Source organism: Coregonus lavaretus (genome assembly GCF_964263955.1).
Source record: "Coregonus lavaretus genome assembly, chromosome: 3".
Taxonomy (NCBI): domain Eukaryota; kingdom Metazoa; phylum Chordata; class Actinopteri; order Salmoniformes; family Salmonidae; genus Coregonus; species Coregonus lavaretus.
In genome coordinates this window covers 14,319,060-14,341,999 of record NC_139990.1, presented here as the reverse complement: position 1 = coordinate 14,341,999, position 22,940 = coordinate 14,319,060, and the positions used below count along the sequence as shown (strand labels likewise).

Sequence of the window (22,940 nt, the reverse complement as noted above, 5' to 3'; positions counted from 1 at the left end):
GCAGGAGGTTAAGAAGTCTCGCTCGCACGCGCACACACACACACACACACACAGGCATCACAGTGGGCAGACATGCTCCGCATTTTTCGAATACCCACAGAAGAATCTGCATGCCTTGATACAGTGCCTTCAGAAAGTATTCACACCCGTTCACTTTTCCCACATTTTGTTGTGTTACAGCCTGAATTTAAAATGGATTAAATTGAGATTTTAGTCACTGGCCTACACACAATAGCCCATAATGTCAAAGTGATATGTTTTTATTTATGAAAAGCTGAAATGTCTTCAAGTATTCAACCCCTTTGTTTTGGCAAGCCTAAATAAGTTCAGGAGTAAAAATGTGTTTAACAAATCACATAATAAGTTGCAAGGACTCTGTTTGCAATAATAGTGTTTAATATGATTTTCGAATGACTACCTCATCTCTGTACCCCACACATACAATTATCTGTAAGGTCCCTCAGTCAAGCAGTGAATTTCAAACACAGATTCAACCACAAACATCAGGGAGGTTTTCCAATGCCTCGCAAAGAAGGGCACCTATTGGTAGAAAAAAAAAGCAGACATTGAATATCCCTTTGAACATCGTGAAGTTATTAATTACACTGTGGATGGTTTATCAATACACCCAGTCAGTACAAAGATACTGGCGTCCTTCCTAACTTAGTTGCCGGAGTGGATTTCACTATTAGGCTAATGGTGACTTTAAAACAGTTAGAGTTGAATGGCTGTGACAGGAGAAAACTGAGGATGGATCAACCACATTGTAGTTACTTCACAATACTAACCTCCTAATTGACAGAGTGTACAGAATAAAAATATTCTAAAACATGCATCCTGTTTGCAACACGGCACTAAAGTAATACTGCAAAAAATGAGGCAAAGCAATTCACTTTTTGTCCTGAATAGAAAGTGTTCAGTTTGGAGAAAATCCAATACAACACAAGCATAGTGGTGGCTTTCCCCCAGACACTGGGAGATGAATTCACCTTTCAGCAGGACAATAACCTAAAACACTGGAGTTGCTTACCAAGAAGACAACGAATGTTCCTGAGTGGCAGAGTTACAGTTTTGACTTAAATCTATGGTAAGACTTGAAAATGGTTGTCTAGATGATCAACAACCAATTTGACAGAGCTTGAAGAATTTTGAAAAGAATAATACATTTTAGTCATTTAGCAGACGCTCTTATCCAGAGCGACTTACAGTTTTAGTGAGTGCATACATACAGTGGGGAAAAAAAGTATTTAATCAGCCACCAATTGTGCAAGTTCTCCCACTTAAAAAGATGAGAGAGGCCTGTAATTTTCATCATAGGTACACGTCAACTATGACAGACAAATTGAGAAAAAAAAAGACAGAAAATCACATTGTAGGATTTTTAATGAATTTATTTGCAAATTATGGTGGAAAATAAGTATTTGGTCACCTACAAACAAGCAGGATTTCTGGCTCTCACAGACCTGTAACTTCTTCTTTAAGAGGCTCCTCTGTCCTCCACTCGTTACCTGTATTAATGGCACCTGTTTGAACTTGTTATCAGTATAAAAGACACCTGTCCACAACCTCAAACAGTCACACTCCAAACTCCACTATGGCCAAGACCAAAGAGCTGTCAAAGGACACCAGAAACAAAATTGTAGACCTGCACCAGGCTGGGAAGACTGAATCTGCAATAGGTAAGCAGCTTGGTTTGAAGAAATCAACTGTGGGAGCAATTATTAGGAAATGGAAGACATACAAGACCACTGATAATCTCCCTCGATCTGGGGCTCCACGCAAGATCTCATCCCGTGGGGTCAAAATGATCACAAGAACGGTGAGCAAAAATCCCAGAACCACACGGGGGGACCTAGTGAATGACCTGCAGAGAGCTGGGACCAAAGTAATAAAGCCTACCATCAGTAACACACTACGCCGCCAGGGACTCAAATCCTGCAGTGCCAGACGTGTCCCCCTGCTTAAGCCAGTACATGTCCAGGCCCGTCTGAAGTTTGCTAGAGTGCATTTGGATGATCCAGAAGAGGATTGGGAGAATGTCATATGGTCAGATGAAACCAAAATAGAACTTTTTGGTAAAAACTCAACTCGTCGTGTTTGGAGGACAAAGAATGCTGAGTTGCATCCAAAGAACACCATACCTACTGTGAAGCATGGGGGTGGAAACATCATGCTTTGGGGCTGTTTTTCTGCAAAGGGACCAGGACGACTGATCCGTGTAAAGGAAAGAATGAATGGGGCCATGTATCGTGAGATTTTGAGTGAAAACCTCCTTCCATCAGCAAGGGCATTGAAGATGAAACGTGGCTGGGTCTTTCAGCATGACAATGATCCCAAACACACCGCCCGGGCAACGAAGGAGTGCCTTCGTAAGAAGCATTTCAAGGTCCTGGAGTGGCCTAGCCAGTCTCCAGATCTCAACCCCATAGAAAATCTTTGGAGGGAGTTGAAAGTCCGTGTTGCTCAGCGACAGCCCCAAAACATCACTGCTCTAGAGGAGATCTGCATGGAGGAATGGGCCAAAATACCAGCAACAGTGTGTGAAAACCTTGTGAAGACTTACAGAAAACGTTTGACCTGTGTCATTGCCAACAAAGGGTATATAACAAAGTATTGAGAAACTTTTGTTATTGACCAAATACTTATTTCCACCATAATTTGCAAATAAATTCATTAAAAATCCTACAATGTGATTTTATGGAGAAAAAAAATCTCATTTTGTCTGTCATAGTTGACGTGTACCTATGATGAAAATTACAGGCCTCTCTCATCTTTTTAAGTGGGAGAACTTGCACAATTGGTGGCTGACTAAATACTTTTTTCCCCCACTGTATGTGGTGTTCTGTCCAAACTCCAAACTTTTTCCCCCCACTGTATTTATTTATTTTTATACTCAAATATTGTACAATCCAGGTGTGGAAAGCTCTTATAGACTTACCCAGAAAGACTCACAGCTGTAATTGCTGCCAAAATGTGATTCTAACATGTATTTACTCAGGGGTGTGATGTGTATACTTATGTAAATGAGATATTTCTGTATTCCATTTTCAATACATTTGCGAGAATAAAAAGTATAAACATGTTTTCACTTTGTCATTATGGGGTATTGTGCGTAGATGGGTGAATTATTATTATTTTTTAATCAATTTTGAATTCAGGCTATAACACAACAAAATGTGGAATAAGTTAAGGGGTATGAATGCTTTCTGAAGGCACTGTATATTTATAAGGCTACTTAGTGAGCTGAATGAACTATTGGGTTGCAGGCTTATTTTATTGGTCAACCAGAACCATTTCCATGGTAACTAACTCCGCATATTTTTTTTAGCAATCACTGAATAGCAAGTCTAGAGAGACACAGGGGGTGTGACAATCTGACTGCATTAAAGTGCGAAAGCACTATATTACATTTACAGTTGAAGTCATACACCTTAGCCAAATGCATTTAAACTCAGTTTTTCACAATTCCTGACATTTAATCCTAGTAAAAATTCCCTGTCTTAGGTCAGTTAGGATCACCACTTTATTTTAAGAATGTGAAATGTCAGAATAATAGTAGAGAGAATGACTTATTTCAGCTTTCATTTCTTTCATCACATTCATCACATTCTCAGTGGGTCAGAAGTTTACATACACTCAATTAGTATTTGGTAGCGTTGCCTTTAAATTGTTTAACTTGGGTCAAACGTTTCGGGTAGCCTTCCACAAGCTTCCCACAATAAACTGAGTGATTTTGGTACATTCCTCCTGACAGAGCTGGTGTAACTGAGTCAGGTATGTAGGCCTCCTTGCTCGCACACGCTTTTTCAGTTCTGCCCACAAATGTTCTATAGGATTGAGGTCAGGGCTTTGTGATGGCCACTCCAATACCTTGACTTTGTTGTCCTTAAGCCATTTTGCCACAACTGTGGACGTATGCTTGGGTTCATTGTCCATTTGGAAGACCCATTTGCGACCAAGCTATAACTTCCTGACTGATGTCTTGAGATGTTGCTTGAATATATCCACATAATTTTCCTTCCTCATGATGCCATCTATTTTATGAAGTGCACCAGTCCCTCCTGCAGCAAAGCACCCCCACAGTATGATGCTGCCACCCCCGTGCTTCACGTTGGGATGGTGTTCTTCGGCTTGCAAGCCCCCCCTTTTTCCTCCAAACATAATGATGGTCATTATGGCCAAACATTTTATTTCATCAGACCAGAGGACATTTCTCAAAAAAGTACAATCTTTGTCCCCAAGTGCAGTTGCAAACCGTAGTCTGGCTTTTTTATGGCGGTTTTGGAGCAGTGGCTTCTTCCTTGCTGAGCGGCCTTTCAGGTTATGTCGATATAGGACTCATTTTATTGTGGATATAGATACTTTTGTACCTGTTTCCTCCAGCGTCTTCACAAGGTCCTTTTTCTGTTGTTCTGGGATTGATTTGCACTTTTCGCATCAAAGTACGTTCATCTCTAGGAGACAGAACGCGTCTCCTTCCTGAGCGGTATGATGGCTGCGTGGTCCCATGGTGTTTATACTTGCGCACTATTGTTTGTACAGATGAATGTGGTACCTTCAGGCATTTGGAAATTGCTCCCAAGGATGAACCAGACTTGTGGAGCTCTACAATTTTTTTTCTGAGGTCTTGGCTGATTTCTTTTGATTTTCCCATTATGTCAATCAGAGGCACTGAGTTTGAAGGTTGGCCTTGAAATACATCCACAGGTACACCTCCAATTGACTCAAATGATGTCAATTAGCCTATCAGAAGCTTCTAAAGCCATGACATCATTTTCTGGAATTTTCCAAGCTGTTTAAAGGCACAGTCAACTTAGTGTATGTAAACTTCTGACCCACTGGAATTGTGATACAGTGAATTATAAGTGAAATAATCGGTCTGTAAACAATTGTTGGAAAGATTACTTGTGTCATGCACAAAGTAGATGTCCTAACCGACTTGCCAAAACTATAGTTTGTTAACAAGACATTTGTGGAGTGGTTGAAAAAACGAGTTTTAATGACTCCAACCTAAGTGTATGTAAACATCCGACTTCAAATGTATATATTAAAACAGCCACTCATATACACTAAACTACCTCCTAAAGTGATGCTTGAAAAACCCTGACTAATTATTTTATTAAAGGGCTTTCACATTCTAACAGCAAAAATGGCATTTGGCTGGGCGAGCAATTGTTTTCCAATGAAGGCAAGCCGCTGCTCCTACCTTGGCAGCATGCACTGCACAATTTTTGGGGGGTGGCGCTGCTAGGCTCAAATGATTTGACTTTTCTAACACTCCTACGCATGACCTAAGGGCGAGCAGAGGGGTTTGTTGTCACAAAACAGGACTGTTAAACACAAGGTATTATAAAATGACGGATGCATGACAACTAAGTGCAACAGAGGGAAGCTGCTGTGCCTACCTATGCAGAGTGCACAGTAGAGTTTTGGGGCTCAAACTGGACTAAGGATTGATAACTGCTTACTGTGTACTTACGGATCAATGGAGATCTTTATGGTCGACATGCTCTTATCCCGCTGTTTGTTGTCGGCTGCGTTGACTGTGGAGTAGAGAAAAACAAGTTGAAATGAGAAGTAGTAGACTGCAGGGATTTAATTGTGTTAGACTATTGAGAAGATACTGTACTTGGTACTTGCATTTTCATTACATTTACATTTTAGTCATTTAGCAGACGCTCTTATCCAGAGCGACTTACAGTTAGTGAGTGCATAAATGTTTCATACTGGCCCCCCGTGAGAATTGAACCCACAACCCTGGCGTTGCAAACGCCATGCTCTACCAACTGAGCTACATCCCTGCTGGCCATTCCCTCCCCTACCCTGGACGACGCAGGGCCAATTATGCGTGCCCCATGGGTCTCCCGGTCGCGGCCGGATATGACAGAGCCTGGATTCGAACCAGGATCTCTAGTGGCACAGACCACTGCGCCACTCGGGAGAACACATCAAGAGCTTTAGACACACTTGAGAATCAATAGCCTAAATGTTGCCTGGCCTATAAAATCCAAAACCACATCCCTTCAACACAGCAGTCTCTCATACTGGAAACATACTGTCGGTTAAACAGTTTGGTTGGCCTGTTTCATTTCAAGCTTTTGCTTGAGTTGTAATGTGACATTATGTGTGACTGACCCTGTGTGAGTTATGTCTAGTCAGTAATTACATAGACGTGGTAGGAACTAGTGAATATTTGGGCAGCAAGGACAGACTGCGATCATTACCTTATCACCACTATAAAACAGCTAAATGAACACTGTGTGGAGCAAAGAACTCAAATGTCTTCTCATGTCTCCCGTGTTGGTAGAGCATGGCGCTTGCAACGCCAGGGTTGTGGGTTCGTTTCCCACGGGGGGCCAGTATGAAACATTTATGCACTCACTAACTGTAAGTCGCTCTGGATAAGAGTGTCTGTTAAATGACTAAAATATAAAATGTCTCCTTCCATTGCATACGACTGACTTCCAGCAGTTTGATCGCTCAAGGTAGTGCCTGGTATAAACATACTCTTACAGGAAAGGGTATTCATCTTTTTCATATTTTCATCAATGCAGAAGCCTAACATTTTGTGGTACAATAATTGGTTGTACCCCATATTAATGTTCCAGTCAGCCAAACACATAACATAGACCAACAATGGATGCTGCTGCCGCTTGCCTTAATCTGTGTGACTGACAACCAATAAAATATTTCCTCAGACGGCTCTTCATTCCAGACAAATGGCTACATGAGGAGTAGGAGCAAGGAGGAGGGGGGACAGGCTGTCCACAGAACACACAAGGACAAGCTAGCTCCTCTACAAAATAGGTTTCATCTAATAGATGTTTCAGATGTATTGATGGACCAGATAATAGGCCTAGCTAAAAAGCGTGTTTTCATCTCCAATCACTGGACAGGTGTACAAAAATGATATCATCCTACGTACAACAATATAATTACTGAATGTACTGCAAGTCTGTCTGGATAATTGTGTCTGCTAAATCAGGGGTTTCTAAACTTTTTCCCTTGGGGCCCCCCTTCCAGCATTGGGGAACATCCTGCGCCACATCTATTTCTATGGGCACAAGCACTGTTCATGACACAAACTGTTCACACCCCTCTTGTCAGTGGAGAGAATTTTGCAGGTTTAAAGCTTATTTCCTGCAATTCTACACATTTTGTCATGGGGTGCAAAGAAAATGCGGTGTATTCATGTGATATTTGAGTGACTAAAAAATACAACAATATCTATGGGCTAAAAAATACAACAATATCTATGGGCTATTCTATTATCACAACTTTAAAGAGTACGCTTAAAGCCGGACTGAGTTCCTTAAAAAAATTTAAAATAATAATAACCGTTTGGGAACCACTGTGCTAAATGACTCAAAATGTCAAATGTAGATCGGTCAACTGACTTACAGGAGCAATTAGGGTTAAGTGCCTTGCTCAAAGGCACAGACAGATTTTTCACCTAGTCGGCTCGGGGTTTCGATCCAGCGGCTTTTTAATTCACCGTTAGGCTACCTTGAGGGAATGTCCATCAGAGGCCATCACAGTAATAACATCTAGCCTAATAACAATGCACTGAGGGCTATGGCTAGTTCATAATGACCACCTTCTCACCTGTGTATGTTCTGCTTTAAAAGATCCTGATAAATACACTTACCAAGAATTTCATCAAAGATTTTGTATAATCCAGGGACATAAGTGATTTCTCTGAGATTCATCCCAAGATCTTCATCGAAAACCCACATTTGCTGAAAGGGGAGAATTTATTTTATTTTATTGATCAACCATTCATAATACTTCACATCAACAACAAAGAGCAACAACAGATTTCTCGGTTAGATCTAGCTACAGAACTGGATGTTGTTGTGACTAATGTTGTGTAGAAAATGAGTCTTCTGTAGGCACAAAACAGGAGTGAAAATGGGAGATGTTACCCACAAATAAAAAAAATATTTTGTTTTCTGTTGCACCCTCCTGAACACAAGCTAGACGTCTACAGTCATGATGAACCTAACCCACCTGGGTGACAGGTTCCACAGAGCCGATGTAGGTGTCTGGCCTCAGTAGAATGTGCTCCAGCTGGGTCTTCTTCTGGTACACCCTCTCCACTGACATCTTATCTCCTCCCTTCTTCTTGGCTCCTCCACCTCCTCCCTCCGCCTTGCCCCCATCGCCCCTGCCGTTCGCAGCCGCCGCGGCAGCCGCTGCCTCCTCCTCCCTCTTTTTGGCAGCATTCTTCTTATCAAAGAGGGTCTGGTATTAGACACATGTGCACAACTTTGTTAAAAATTACACTAAAGATAAATAATTGAACTCTGTGTCTGCAGGCACTAGCAGCTGATTATCAGAGCTGCCCATTAGATAAGGCACAGTAGTAGCCATTTTGTTTCACTTCTACTGTTTGGATAGTCCTACTGGTCCAGTGTAGCCTCCAATTTTTACGTCAATGCTCCTTTACGCTTTGGTTGGTCGATTAGTGGGTTGGTTGGAACTTGGAAGGTTTACTTGGTTAGGCTAGTTGCCCGGCACACACGCACACAGAAGACACCATTGGTTAAGGCAGTGGATCTCATTGTTAAATACTTGGGATTGCACCCAAGGAGGCAATAAAAGTGACTGAGCCTGAGGAGCAAACTTTATCAAATAAACATTTAAATGTTGCAAGCACGGGAAAATCTAAACCCCCCAATTTGGGCCGCGGGTGATATAGTTTTCTGAGAAAAACAAACAAAATAAATGCACATTATTTTTGTAAATTGTTGGACATAGACTGTAAAAACACCAGGAAATCAGTTCCAAGTTATTTTAATTTTGGAAATCTGTTCCAAAGTATTCCCACGCATAATAGAGAGATACTGTATATGTGTTAGTATACAAATGTAAGCAAGGTTTTAAATGATTATGTTTTAGTCAAATATATATTTTTGGCCTTATTGCGGTCAATTATTTGTCTACAAATTATTTTTGATTATGTTCCAGCCACCTGACCATCTGCTCAAGAAAATATATCGTCCCACGGCTGAATCTAATTGATGATCCCTGATCTAAACTGTATTTGTGTGGTAAGGTATACAATTGATCCAGAGCCCTTGAGCATGCAATAGGCCTACAGTGAGGGAAAAAAGTATTTGATCCCCTGCTGATTTTGTACGTTTGCCCACTGACAAAGAAATGATCAGTCTATAATTTTAATCGTAGGTTTATTTGAACAGTGAGAGACAGAATAAAAACAACAAAATCCAGAAAAACGCATGTCAAAAATGTTATAAATTGATTTGGATTTTAATGAGGGAAATAAGTATTTCACCCCTTCTCAATCAGAAAGATTTCTGTCTCCAAGGTGTCTTTTATACAAGTAACGAGCTGAGATTAGGAGCACACTCTTAAAGGGAGTGCTCCTAATCTCAGCTTGTTACCTGTATAAAAGACACCTGTCCACAGAAGCAATCAATCAATCAGATTCCAAACTCTCCACCATGGCCAAGACCAAAGAGCTCTCCAAGGATGTCAGGGACAAGATTGTAGACCTACACAAGGCTGGAATGGGCTACAAGACCATCGCCAAGCAGCCTGGTGAGAAGGTGACAACAGTTGGTGCGATTATTTGCAAATGGAAGAAACACAAAATAACTGTCAATCTCCCTCGGCCTGGGGCTCCATGCAAGATCTCACCTTGTGGAGTTGCAATGATCATGAGAACGGTGAGGAATCAGCCCAGAACTACACGGGAGGATCTTGTCAATGATCTCAAGGCAGCTGGGACCATAGTCACCTAGAATACAATTGGTAACACACTACGCCGTGAAGGACTGAAATCCTGCAGCGCCTGCAAGGTCCCCCTGCTCAAGAAAGCACATATACATGCCCGTCTGAAGTTTGCCAATGAACATCTGAATGATTCAGAGGAGAACTGGGTGAAAGTGTTGTGGTAAGATGAGACCGAAATCGAGCTCTTTGGCATCAACTCAACTCGCCGTGTTTGGAGGAGGAGGAATGCTGCCTATGACCCCAAGAACACCATCCCCACCGTCAAACATGGAGGTGGAAACATTATGCTTTGGGGGTGTTTTTCTGCTAAGGGGACAGGACAACTTCACCGCACCAAAGGGACGATGGACAGGGCCATGTACCGTCAAATCTTGGGTGAGAACCTCCTTCCCTCAGCCAGGGCATTGAAAATGGGTCGCGGATGGGTATTCCAGCATGACAATGACCCAAAACACACGGCCAAGGCAACAAAGGAGTGGCTCAAGAAGAAGCACATTAAGGTCCTGGAGTGGCCTAGCCAGTCTCCAGACCTTAATCCCATAGAAAATCTGTGGAGGGAGCTGAAGGTTCGAGTTGCCAAACATCAGCCTTCGAAACCTTAATGACTTGGAGAAGATCTGCAAAGAGGAGTGGGACAAAATCCCTCCTGAGATGTGTGCAAACCTGGTGGCCAACTACAAGAAACGTCTGACCTCTGTGATTGCCAACAAGGGTTTTGCCACCAAGTACTATGTCATGTTTTTGCAGAGGGGTCAAATACTTATTTCCCTCATTAAAATGCAAATCAATTAATAACATTTTTGACATGCGTTTTTCTGGATTTTGTTGTTGTTATTCTGTTTCTCACTGTTAAAAAAAATAAACTATGGTCCCAGCTGCCTTGAAATCATTGACAAGAGCCTCCCATGTAGTTCTGGGCTGATTCCTCACCGTTCTCATGATCATTGCAACTCCACGAGGTGAGATCTTGCATGGAGCCCCAGGCCGAGGGAGATTGACAGTTATTTTGTGTTTCTTCCATTTGCGAATAATCGCACCAACTGTTGTCACCTTCTCACCAGGCTGCTTGGCGATGGTCTTGTAGCCCATTCCAGCCTTGTGTAGGTCTAGAATCATGTCCCTGACATCCTTGGAGAGCTCTTTGGTCTTGGCGATGGTGGAGAGTTTGGAATCTGATTGATTGATTGCTTCTGTGGACAGGTGTCTTTTATACAAGTAACAAACTGAGATTAGGAGCACTCCCTTTAAGAGTGTGCTCCTAATCTCAGCTCGTTACCTGTATAAGACACCTGGGAGCCAGAAATCTTTCTGATTGAGAGGGGGTCAAATACTTATTTCCCTCATTAAAATGCAAATCAATTTATAACATTTTTGACATGCGTTTTTCTGGATTTTTTTGTTGTTATTCTGTCTCTCACTGTTCAAATAAACCTACCATTAAAATTAGACTGATCATTTCTTTGTCAGTGGGCAAATGTACAAAATCAGCAGGGGATCAAATACTTTTTTCCCCTCACTGTATATAAACTGTGCAATAACAAACACAGTGGTTGAGAATAATGCAGTCCCTGTCACCTGTGGGCCTTGAGACCAGTTTACATTTCTCTATGGGGAGGTATCTGAGCAACATACCCTCACAATGCTCATCAACCTATTAGTAACAAACAGCAGACCAAAGACAGTTCACCCCATATAGCCTATGGTTCACCCCAACTCTCACAGCAAATCATAAATCAGCTTTTCAAGCCAAAGCATCCATTTAGCTCACATGATAGTCCACCACTCTGGGATAGTTGCTTTGATAAGATACCTACAAAAAATGTATATTGAGAGTATTAAATATTAGGTCTGCTAAGAACCTAATCTTGGTTGCTTAAACAATCTGAAAGAATCCTGCATGACCTCAAGATCGCATCCCTGCCTGCATCTCGCAGATGATCTGTGAAGACTCCAAGCATTAACTCATGAATTATGGACAACTCCTGAACTAGGGTGTAAAACTCATGTATTATATTGAATGTAGGCTACCTATTCTGTGTGTGTCCATGTGTTTAAAATGGCTTTGGCTGAGAGGGTAGGCTACTGGCGGTGGAATAGGCCTAGCGGAGGGTAAACGCCTTGTACCCACCTTTTTCATTAAAATGCATTGAAAGTACAGGGAGCGTTACTTTTTTCACCACGACTGGCAATCAGGCTTTAACCACCTATTTTTTATTTTTTTTAAACACTGAACTAGACACTGGCTACCGCTAGGCCTATTTGAAGTTCATGGTAATACACACTGTAGCCCAGTCTAGTAAGTTGACCATCCCGTTTTTCCCGGGACAGTTTAAGCAATTTGTCAGCAAGACGCATCAATGAATGTAGGCCTAACCAATGGCAATCACTGAATGTCATTAGGCATGGTGATTTGTAACAGATGTCTATTTCCATTCATCAAATGGCACCCGTATACATGCAGTTTGGATGCTGGTATTATTTTTGGAGTGGACGAACATGCACAGGTAGCCTAATTTTTGAAGTGATTTGTTTGACGTCAGATGAAAAATGTAATGTGTTCATGCCACAATGAAAGGAAAATAATTTTTGACCGTTTAAATTACGGCTTTGTTATTAGGCCCATAAAAATGTTTGTACACGCGCTTGCTCAATACAGAGACCCCCAAATGTCATGGTGTAATTCACACTCTCCTGTACAGCCTAACCTATGGATGTTGCACCCATGAAATGGAGTATCAGCCTACTCGGTGACACCCACAGAACACAACTATGTAGAGTTTACACAAATATTATCATCTTAGCTTTTTATTGTGAGACTCTAAAAACCAGTGTGAAATGAGCCACATTAAGCATTCGGGTTATTATCTAGTGCATTCGGAAAGTATTCAGACCCCTTCACTTTTTCCACATTGTTACGTTACAGCCTTAGTCTAAAATCGATGTTTTTATTTATTCCCCATCAATCTACACACAATATCCCATGATGACAAAGCAAAAACAGATTTGCTCATTTATAAAAATAAAAAATATGGAAATATCACATTTACATAAGTATTCAGACCCTTTACTCAGTACTTTGTTGAAGCACCTTTGGCAGCGATTACAGCCTCAAGTCTTCTTGGGTATGACGCTACAAGCTTGGCACACCTGTATTTGGGGAGTTTCTCCCATTCTTCTCTGCAGATCCTCTCAAGCTCTGTCAGGTTGGATGGGGAGCGTCGCTGCACAGCTATTTTCAGGTCTCTCCAGAGATGTTCGATGGCTGGGCCATTCAAGGACATTCAGAGACTTGTCCCGAAGCCACTCCTGCTGTGTCTTGGATGTGTGCTTAGGGTCGTTGTCCTGTTGGAAGGTGAACCTTTGCCCCAGTCTGAGGTCCTGAGCGCTCTACAGCAGGTTTTCATCAAGGATCTCTCTGTACTTTGCTCCGTTCATCTTTCCCTTGATCCTGACTAGTCTCCCAGTCCCTGCTGCTAAAAAACATCCCCACAGCATGATGCTGCCACCACCATGCTTCACTGTAGGGATGGTATTGGCCAGGTGATGAGTGGTGCCTGGTTTCCTCCAGACATGACGCTTGGCATTCAGGCCAAAGAGTTCAATCTTGGTTTCATCAGACCATTCCTTCAACCTCATGGCTTGGTTTTTGCTCTGACATGCACTGTCAACTGTGGGACCTTATATAGACAGGTGTGTGCCTGTTCAAATCATGTCCAATCAATTGAATTTACCACAGGTGGACTCCAATCAAGTTGTAGAAACATCTCAAGGATGATCAATGGAAACAGGATGCACCTGAGCTCAATTTCGAGTCTAATAGCAAAGGGTCTGAATACTTACAGTACCAGTCAAAAGTTGACACACCTACTCATTGAAGGGTTTTTCTTTATTTTACTATTTTTTACATTGTAGAATAATAGTGAAGACATCAAAACTATGAAATAACACATGGAATCATGTAGTAACCAAAAAAGTGGCCAGGTCATCTGATGCAGCACTCCATCAATCTCCTTCTTGGTAAAATAGCCCTTACACAGCCTGGAGGTGTGTTGGGTCATTGTCCTGTTGAAAAACAAATGATAGTCCCACTAAGCCCAAACCAGATGGGATGGCGTATCGCTGCAGAATGCTGTGGTAGCCATGCTGGTTAAGTGTGCCTTGAATTCTAAATAAATCACAGTGTCACCAGCAAAGCACCCCCACACCATAACACCTCCTCCAAGCTTTACGGAGATAATCTGTTCACCCACACTGCGGTTTGAACCAAAAAACTCAAATTTGGACTCCAGACCAAAGGACACATTTCCACCGGTCTAATGTCAATTGCTCGTGTTTCTTGGCCCAAGCAGGTCTCTTCTTCTTATTGGTGTCCTTTAGTAGTGGTTTCTTTGCAGCAATTTGACCATGTTTGGCCGGTGTAGGCCGTCATTGTAAATAAGAATTTGTTCTTAACTGACTTGCCTAGTTAAATAAAGGTAAAATAAAATAAATCCAAATGATGGCCTGATTCACACAGTCCCCTCTGTTACTTGAACTCTGTGAAGCATTTATTTGGGCTGCAATTTCTGAGGCTGGTAACTCTAATGAACTTATCCTCTGCAGCAGAGGTAACTCTGTCTTCCATTCCTGTGTCGGTCCTCATGAGAGCCAGTTTCATCATAGCGCTTGATGGTTTTTGCGACTGAACTTGAAGAAACTTTCAAAGTTCTTGAAATGTTCCGTATTGACTGACCTTCATGTCTTAAAGTAATGATTGACTGTCGTTTCTCAAATCAAATCAAATGTTATTTGCCACATGCGCCGAATACAACAGGTGTAGACATTACCGTGAAATGCTTACTTACAGCCCTTAACCAACAACACATTTTTTTTTTTTTATAAAAAAGTAATATAAAACAACAACAACAAAAAAGTGTTGAGAAAAAAAGAGCAGAAGTAAAATAACAGTAGGGAGGCTATATACAGGGGGGTACCGGTGCAGAATCAATGTGTGGGGGCACCGGCTAGTTGAGGTAGTTGAGGTAATATGTACATGTGGGTAGAGTTAAAGTGACTATGCATAAATAATTAACAGAGTAGCAGCAGCGTAAAAAGATGGGGTGGGGGTGGGGGGGCAGTGCAAATAGTCTGGGTAGCCATGATTAGCTGTTCAGGAGTCTTACGGCTTGTGGGTAGAAGCTGTTGAGAAGCCTTTTGGACCTAGACTTGGCGCTCCGGTACCGCTTGCCATGCGGTAGCAGAGAGAACAGTCTATGACTAGGGTGGCTGGAGCCTTTGACAATTTCGAGGGCCTTCCTCTGACACCGCCTGGTATAGAGGTCCTGGATGGCAGGAAGCTTGGCCCCAGTGATGTACTGGGCCGTACGCACTACCCTCTGTAGTGCCTTGCGGTCGGAGGCCGAGCAGTTGCCATACCAGGCGGTGATGCAACCAGTCAGGATGCTCTCGATGGTGCAGCTGTAGAACGTTTCAAGGATCTGAGGACCCATGCCAAATCTTTTCAGTCTCCTGAGGGGGAATAGGCATTGTCGTGCCCTCTTCACGACTGTATTGGTGTGTTTGGACCATGATAGTTCGTTGGTGATGTGGACACCAAGGAACTCGAAGCTCTCAACCTGTTCCACTACAGCCCCGTCGATGAGAATGGGGGCGTGCTCAGTCCTCTTTTTTTTCCTGTAGTCCACAATCATCTCCTTTGTCTTGGTCACGTTGAGGGAGAGGTTGTTATCCTGGCACCACACAGCCAGGTCTCTGACCTCCTCCCTATAGGCTGTCTCATCGTTGTCGGTGATCAGGCCTACCACCGTTGTGTTGTTGGCAAACTTAATGATGGTGTTGGAGTCATGCCTGGCTATGCACTCATGGGTGAACAGTGAGTACAGGAGGGGACTGAGCACGCACCCCTGAGGGGCCCCCGTGTTGAGGATCAGCGTGGCAGATGTGTTGTTACCTACCCTTACCACCTGGGCCCGTCAGGAAGTCCAGGATCCAGTTGCAGAGGGAGGTGTTTAGTCCCAGGATCCTTAGCTTAGCGATGAGCTTTGAGGGCACTATGGTGTTGAACACTGAGCTGTAGTCAATGAATAGCATTCTCACGTAGGTGTTCCTCTTGTCCAGGTGGGAAAGGGCAGTGTGGAGTGCAATAGAGATTGCATCATCTGTGGATCTGTTGGGGCGGTATGCAAATTGGAGTGGGTCTAGAGTTTCTGGGATAATGGTGTTGATGTGAGCCATGACCAGCCTTTCAAAGCACTTCATGGCTACAGACGTCAGTGCTACGGGTCGGTAGTCATTTAGGCAGGTTATCTTAGTGTCCTTGGGCACGGGGACTATGGTGGTCTGCTTGAAACATGTTGGTATTACAGACTCAGTGAGGGACATGTTGAAAATGTCGGTGAAGACACTTGCCAGTTGGTCAGCACATGCTCGGAGTACACGTCCTGGTAATCCGTTGTAGTCTGTAATAGTTTTCAAGCCATGCCACATCGGATGAGCGTCAGAGCCGGTGTAGTACGATTCAATCTTAGTCTTGTATTGACTCTTTGCCTGTTTGATGGTTCGTCAGAGGGAATAGAATTTCTTATAAGCGTCCGGGTTAGAGTCCCGCTCCTTGAAAGCGGCAGCTCTACCCTTTAGCTCAGTGCGGATGTTGCCTGTAATCCATGGCTTCTGGTTGGGGTACGTACGTATGGTCACTGTGGGGACGACGTCATCGATACACTTATTGATGAAGCCAGTGACTGATGTGGTGTACTCCTCAATGCTATCTGAAGAATCCCGAAACATGTTCCAGTCTGTGCTAGCAAAACAGTCCTGTAGCTTAGCATCTGTGTCATCTGACCACTTTTTTATTAACCGAGTCACTGGTGCTTCCTGCTTTAGTTTTTGCTTATAAGCATGAATCAGGAGGATAGATTTATGGTCAGATTTGCCAAATGGAGGGCGAGGGAGAGCTTTGTATGCGTCTCTGTGTGTGGAGTAAAGGTGGTCTAGAGTTTTTTTTTCCTCTGGTTGCACATTTAACATGCTGGTAGAAATTAAGTAAAAAGGTTTCTCTTTGCTTATTTGAGCTGTTCTTGCCATAATATGGACTTGGTCTTTTACCAAATAGGGCTATCTTCTGTATACCCCCCTACCTTGTCACAACACAACTGATTGGCTCAAATGCATTAAGAAGGAAATAAATTCCACAAATTAACTTTTAAGAAGGCACACCTGTTAATTGAAATGCATTCCAGGTGACTACCTCATGAAGCTGGTTGAGAGAATGTGAGAGTGTGCAAAGCTGTCATCAAGGCAAAGGGTGGCTATTTGAAGAATCTCAAATTGAAAATATATTTTGATTTGTTAACACTTTTTTGGTTACTACATGATTCTATATGTGTTATTTCATAGTTTTGAAGTCTTCACTATTATTCTACAATGTAAAAAAATTTACAAATAAAGAAAAACCCTTGAATGAGTAGGTGTGTCCAAACTTCTGACTGGTAGTGTAAGGTATCTGTTTTTTCTTTTTAATCCATTTGCAAAAATTTCTAAAAACCTGTTTTCGCTTGGTGATTATGGGGTATTGTGTGTAGATTGAGGAACATATTTTATTTCATCAATTTTAGAATAAGGCTGTAACATAACAAAATGTGGAAAAAGTGAAGGGGTTTGAATACTTTCCGAATGCACTGTATGTATTCAACATACATACTGGACTGTACAGCCTCTGTGGGTGTCACAGAAAAGACTAATAGCCCATTTAATGAGTGAACAATCTCTGTTTTAGGCTGTACAGTCCAATATGAATGTTCAATATGCACAATAGGCTGTATAGTAAGCTGATTTCCAACAGTTAAAATTCTCTAATAAGAGCTAAGACGTTAATATTTGTGTAAACGCTACACAGTTGTGTTCTGTGAGTGTCACTGTATAGGCTGATTACCAATTTCATGGGGGCAACATCCATAGGTTAGGCTGTACAGTGCAATATGAATGTCTAATACACAAAGTAGACTGACTGGAAAGGTGATTTCCCACAAAGTCCTGTCATAAGAGTGAAGACGCTAATATTTGTGTAATCTCTACACAGTTGTGTTCTGTGAGTGTCACGGAGTAGGCTGATTCCCCATTTCATGGGTGCAACATCGATTGGTTAGGCTGTACAGTGCATGTAAGTATGCCCCCAACTCAATTATAAAGTCTAATACATCCACAGTGCGATTTCAACCAAAAACATTTGTCAAATTAACTTTATTATTGTCTTTTGTTGAATTTATAGAACAACACTCCGACCTTGTTTAACATTATCTAGTCCAAATTTGGCATGATTCCACTATTTGTATCCGTTTGAATCACTTTCAAATGGTGGACTTTTATTTTGAAGGTCAACCGCAAATTCCACTATTATGGCTAAATCCTTATGTGGCTAGCTTCATACAGGTCCCAAATTGTGCCGCTTCATCTACGGGCTGGAAGCTGCTAGCTGGCCAAATGTCGTGCAAATACATTTAAGGAATATGTTCGCATACATTTTTTTTTTATTGATTTGGCTACCTACGAATAACTGTATTTTTTAGACACATTTAAGATATTATATTCAAACAGCGTGCATGCAAAATAGGCAAATGACTATCAATCACACTTGACGTGTATTACAACAAAGAACTTTTTGGGGCATTGCCATTGGCCAAGTGGCTCATTCACCCGTGCCTTGCAGGAAAGCAATGTTGCCTAATGACATCATCATGTTTACAGAAAACAATGTATCTGCTGACGTTGGTGGACCAATCTGTGATTGTATTTCTGCCGGGCAATCATAGCTAAATGAATATACAACAGTTTGGCCCATCTTAAATAGGCGCATGCTAGTTTAAAGGGGTGTATTAGCTGCTGGCTAGTTAGCATCATCACTGGCCATTTTAAAATGTCCAACTCGTGACAAACTGGGGATTTCTCTCGTGCATCCTGGCAAAATGATGAACGCTAGCTGAAGCGATAAAGCAAACCTGTCCAGTAATCCAACATTAAAACAAAATAGTAACTTACCACCCAAGTCAGACCCCCGCTTCCTGCTGCGCCGTTGGACATCTTCCTTTTGTTTCCCTAAATTTTCGTGATACTACTTGCAGATAAAATACTGAAAAGTCCTGCATACAATATAGTCCATCAACTCAGGAATTATTTCAGTTAACGGACCACATTGAGTTATTTTCTGTATCCGTCCCAGTTTAAAAATGTCTGTCAAAATAGTTCCAGATGAGGGAGTGTATCGCGGCTATTGTTAAAATCGACGAGCGGTGGTTAGATCTAGGCCTGAAATCCTCAACAAAGCTTGCTTGCTACCTAAATGCATAAATTACTGTACAAAATCCAAACGTTAAATAGTTTCACAGCATTTCATGTAGTACAAAATAAATTGAAATAATGTATAAATAAAATTTATTTTTAATACGCCTGTAATTTAATACCCTAAATCTTCATTCAGAAATAAAAACACCACCGCCTGCCTCCATCCGGCTCCACCATCCGCACCGCGACAATCCCAACAGCGGAACCCACCAATCCGGGGCTCACTTTTCGAGGCGCCGGTACTTCAGCCAATGAAAGAATACATGCCCCACAATGTACTTGCAATTTGTAACCAGTAGGTGGAAGTAGAAACACACCAACCGCAGTAAATTTTCTTACCAAGGCACCCATGTAGTCCAGGCATAGACTGTGTATGAAACAACAATTCATCTGTAAAAAGAAATACCTTTGTTATACCGATTGCACAATTTACATATTTGAACAAGGACACATTAACTCCTTTCATATAATTTGGATTTCTGCAAGGTAGTAGTAGTTCAAGTATTTTAACAAAGGTCTCCATCATGCATTCACCACAAATAAATGTAGAATACCAGTATATACATAACCATAAGTGGATACAGACATACAACATTGTTAATAGTTACATGGCTTTCTGGTGTCCATTCAAACATTACATATAACAATTACACAAATCATATTGGTTTCTTCAAAAGACGAGTGGAAACTCCATAGCAGATGGACTTTAGGCTCACAGGTCATATATCCCTATTCTGTGTCAGGAGCCAGAACCTTGTTATGGCAGGGGGTTGCAGCCAGGCCATACTGATCCATAGACCCCTTTGAGGTGGAAAGCCATGGGGGACGCCATATGCTCCCAAAGGTTCCAAGAGGATTAAGTCAAGTAAGTAACTCCTCTTTTGGAAGAGACAGTCTAGATAACAAAGGCGTTTGTGTCATACAGAAGCTGGGTCTTGGTCTTGTGACATTACTGGCAGTAAATATCCAAGCAGCATCATTACAAGATCTGTAATCAATACAAGATTATTGATTCAAGACACACAGATCCCAAAGGATTATTGGACTACCTTACCATCCATCCATCCATCCATCCATCCTGTACCCACAAACAACATCACCAAACTACTACTTCTCCGTTTTTCTCATAAGCACCAAGACGCATATGAATATACTATACATGACTATGCAGAGTCAGTGTATTCAAGGTGATAATCTTGAGCAAGGCACTGAGCAGAATCTCTGATCTATACATCATGTTGCATCCCAAAATAACTACTCATTACTTGATTAAGATTAGCGAACCAACGTAGCGCCTTGCTCAGAGCGATCGAACGCACTGAGAGTCTCCATCATTAAGCATCGTCCTCCTCCATCTTGACGAGGATTTCCGACGAGGATTCCTTTCGCTCATTCAAAGTCCGTCGGAACATCTGGGAGTGTTGCCATGACGACTCTCCTCCTCCGGCTAGCTCCGCCTCCATGACCAGCTCCAAGGATCAAGAAAGACCCAAAACAGAATGCATCTCCCTGTCTGTGTTCGAAAACGTGACGAATCCTTAAACATGTTTAGCTATTGTTATGCAAGATAAGGAAGAAAAAAAATCTAATAATTTAAGTGCACATGCAAATCAATGTCACACCTCTCTGACTATCAAATTATAATATATCCCTATTACATTTACAAATCACTAAGTACCAGTATACAATTTGCAATTTGAAAAAAGGCTTCCAATTTAATCCTGAAAGGGATCACATAAACCAGACAAAAATATATCTGACAAACATGTATCAATCATCCATCCACCTCCTGAGAACTACAGTGGGGAAAAAAAGTATTTAGTCAGCCACCAATTGTGCAAGTTCTCCCACTTAAAAAGATGAGAGAGGCCTGTAATTTTCATCATAGGTACACATCAACTATGACAGACAAATTGAGAAAAAAACATCCAGAAAATCACATTGTAGGATTTTTAATGAATTTATTTGCAAATTATGGTGGAAAATTAGTATTTGGTCACCTACAAACAAGCAAGATTTCTGGCTCTCACAGACCTGTAACTTCTTCTTTAAGAGGCTCCTCTGTCCTCTACTCGTTACCTGTATTAATGGCACCTGTTTGAACTTGTTATCAGTATAAAATACACCTGTCCACAACCTCAAACAGTCACACTCCAAACTCCACTATGGCCAAGACCAAAGAGCTGTCAAAGGACACCAGAAACAAAATTGTAGACCTGCACCAGGCTGGGAAGACTGAATCTGCAATAGGTAAGCAGCTTGGTTTGAAGAAATCAACTGTGGGAGCAATTATTAGGAAATGGAAGACATACAAGACCACTGATAATCTCCCTTGATCTGGGGCTCCACGCAAGATCTCACCCCGTGGGGTCAAAATGATCACAAGAACGGTGAGCAAAAATCCCAGAACCACACGGGGGACCTAGTGAATGACCTGCAGAGAGCTGGGACCAAAGTAACAAAGCCTACCATCAGTAACACACTACGCCGCCAGGGACTCAAATCCTGCAGTGCCAGACGTGTCCCCCTGCTTAAGCCAGTACATGTCCAGGCCCGTCTGAAGTTTGCTAGAGTGCATTTGGATGATCCAGAAGAGGATTGGGAGAATGTCATATGGTCAGATGAAACCAAAATAGAACTTTTTGGTAAAAACTCAACTCGTCGTGTTTGGAGGACAAAGAATGCTGAGTTGCATCCAAAGAACACCATACCTACTGTGAAGCATGGGGGTGGAAACATCATGCTTTGGGGCTGTTTTTCTGCAAAGGGACCAGGACGACTGATCCGTGTAAAGGAAAGAATGAATGGAGCCATGTATCGTGAGATTTTGAGTGAAAACCTCCTTCCATCAGCAAGGGCATTGAAGATGAAACATGGCTGGGTCTTTCAGCATGACAATGATCCCAAACACACCGCCCGGGCAACGAAGGAGTGGCTTCGTAAGAAGCATTTCAAGGTCCTGGAGTGGCCTAGCCAGTCTCCAGATCTCAACCCCATAGAACATCTTTGGAGGGAGTTGAAAGTCCGTGTTGCCCAGCGACAGCCCCAAAACATCACTGCTCTAGAGGAGATCTGCATGGAGGAATGGGCCAAAATACCAGCAACAGTGTGTGAAAACCTTGTGAAGACTTACAGAAAACGTTTGACCTGTGTCATTGCCAACAAAGGGTATATAACAAAGTCTTGAGAAACTTTTGTTATTGACCAAATACTTATTTTCCACCATAATTTGCAAATAAATTCATTAAAAATCCTACAATGTGATTTTCTGGATTTTTTTTCTCATTTTGTATGTCATAGTTGACGTGTACCTATGATGAAAATTACAGGCCTCTCTCATCTTTTTAAGTGGGAGAACTTGCACAATTGGTGGCTGACTAAATACTTTTTTTCTCCACTGTATGTGGTGTTCTGTCCAAACTGCAGACTCCAGCGGAAGGTTCCAGAGTGAAAGGTCTGGCTGCATGCTCTGACTGAGACAGTCTTTATCTTCATCCTTACAGGAGCACAGTCCAACTTCCAACTGATGTTCCCTGACGATGAGCCCTCTGTACGAGCTAGATACACCTGACAGGACATAATGCACATTTACTGACAGGAAAAAGACAGCATAAATATGGAAACATTTACAGTTGATATACACACATCCTATAGAAGCAACATATCCAAAGTTTGGATAGATTGATAAATGCAACTTCTTCATTATTAGTTCTGCTAAAAAGTAATGCCCTTGCCTTAACGATCACAAAGACTGACCAATAGAAAAAAGACAGAAAAGAAACACAAAGTATCCCATTGATGTGTCAATTTAAGAACTGCATTGAATCAATAAGAGCATTGCATCT

The 22,940-nt window shown here is 42.0% G+C and overlaps 1 protein-coding gene across 1 annotated transcript in view; it reads right to left on the bottom strand.

Annotated features, from left to right (window-relative positions):
- LOC311113153 (DNA topoisomerase 2-beta-like) overlaps window positions 1-18,916 on the bottom strand; it is a 41,523-nt gene extending 22,607 nt beyond the window's left edge. The window contains exons 1-4 of the mRNA XM_084156323.1: window positions 18,793-18,916; window positions 8,011-8,244; window positions 7,649-7,739; window positions 5,480-5,543 (exon numbers count right to left, since the gene is read on the bottom strand). Of these exons, the coding sequence (XP_084012449.1) occupies window positions 5,480-5,543; window positions 7,649-7,739; window positions 8,011-8,244; window positions 18,793-18,834 (431 nt within the window). The 5' untranslated portion in view covers window positions 18,835-18,916. The remainder of the gene's footprint in view (window positions 1-5,479; window positions 5,544-7,648; window positions 7,740-8,010; window positions 8,245-18,792) is intronic.
- Window positions 18,917-22,940: the final 4,024 nt, after the last annotated feature.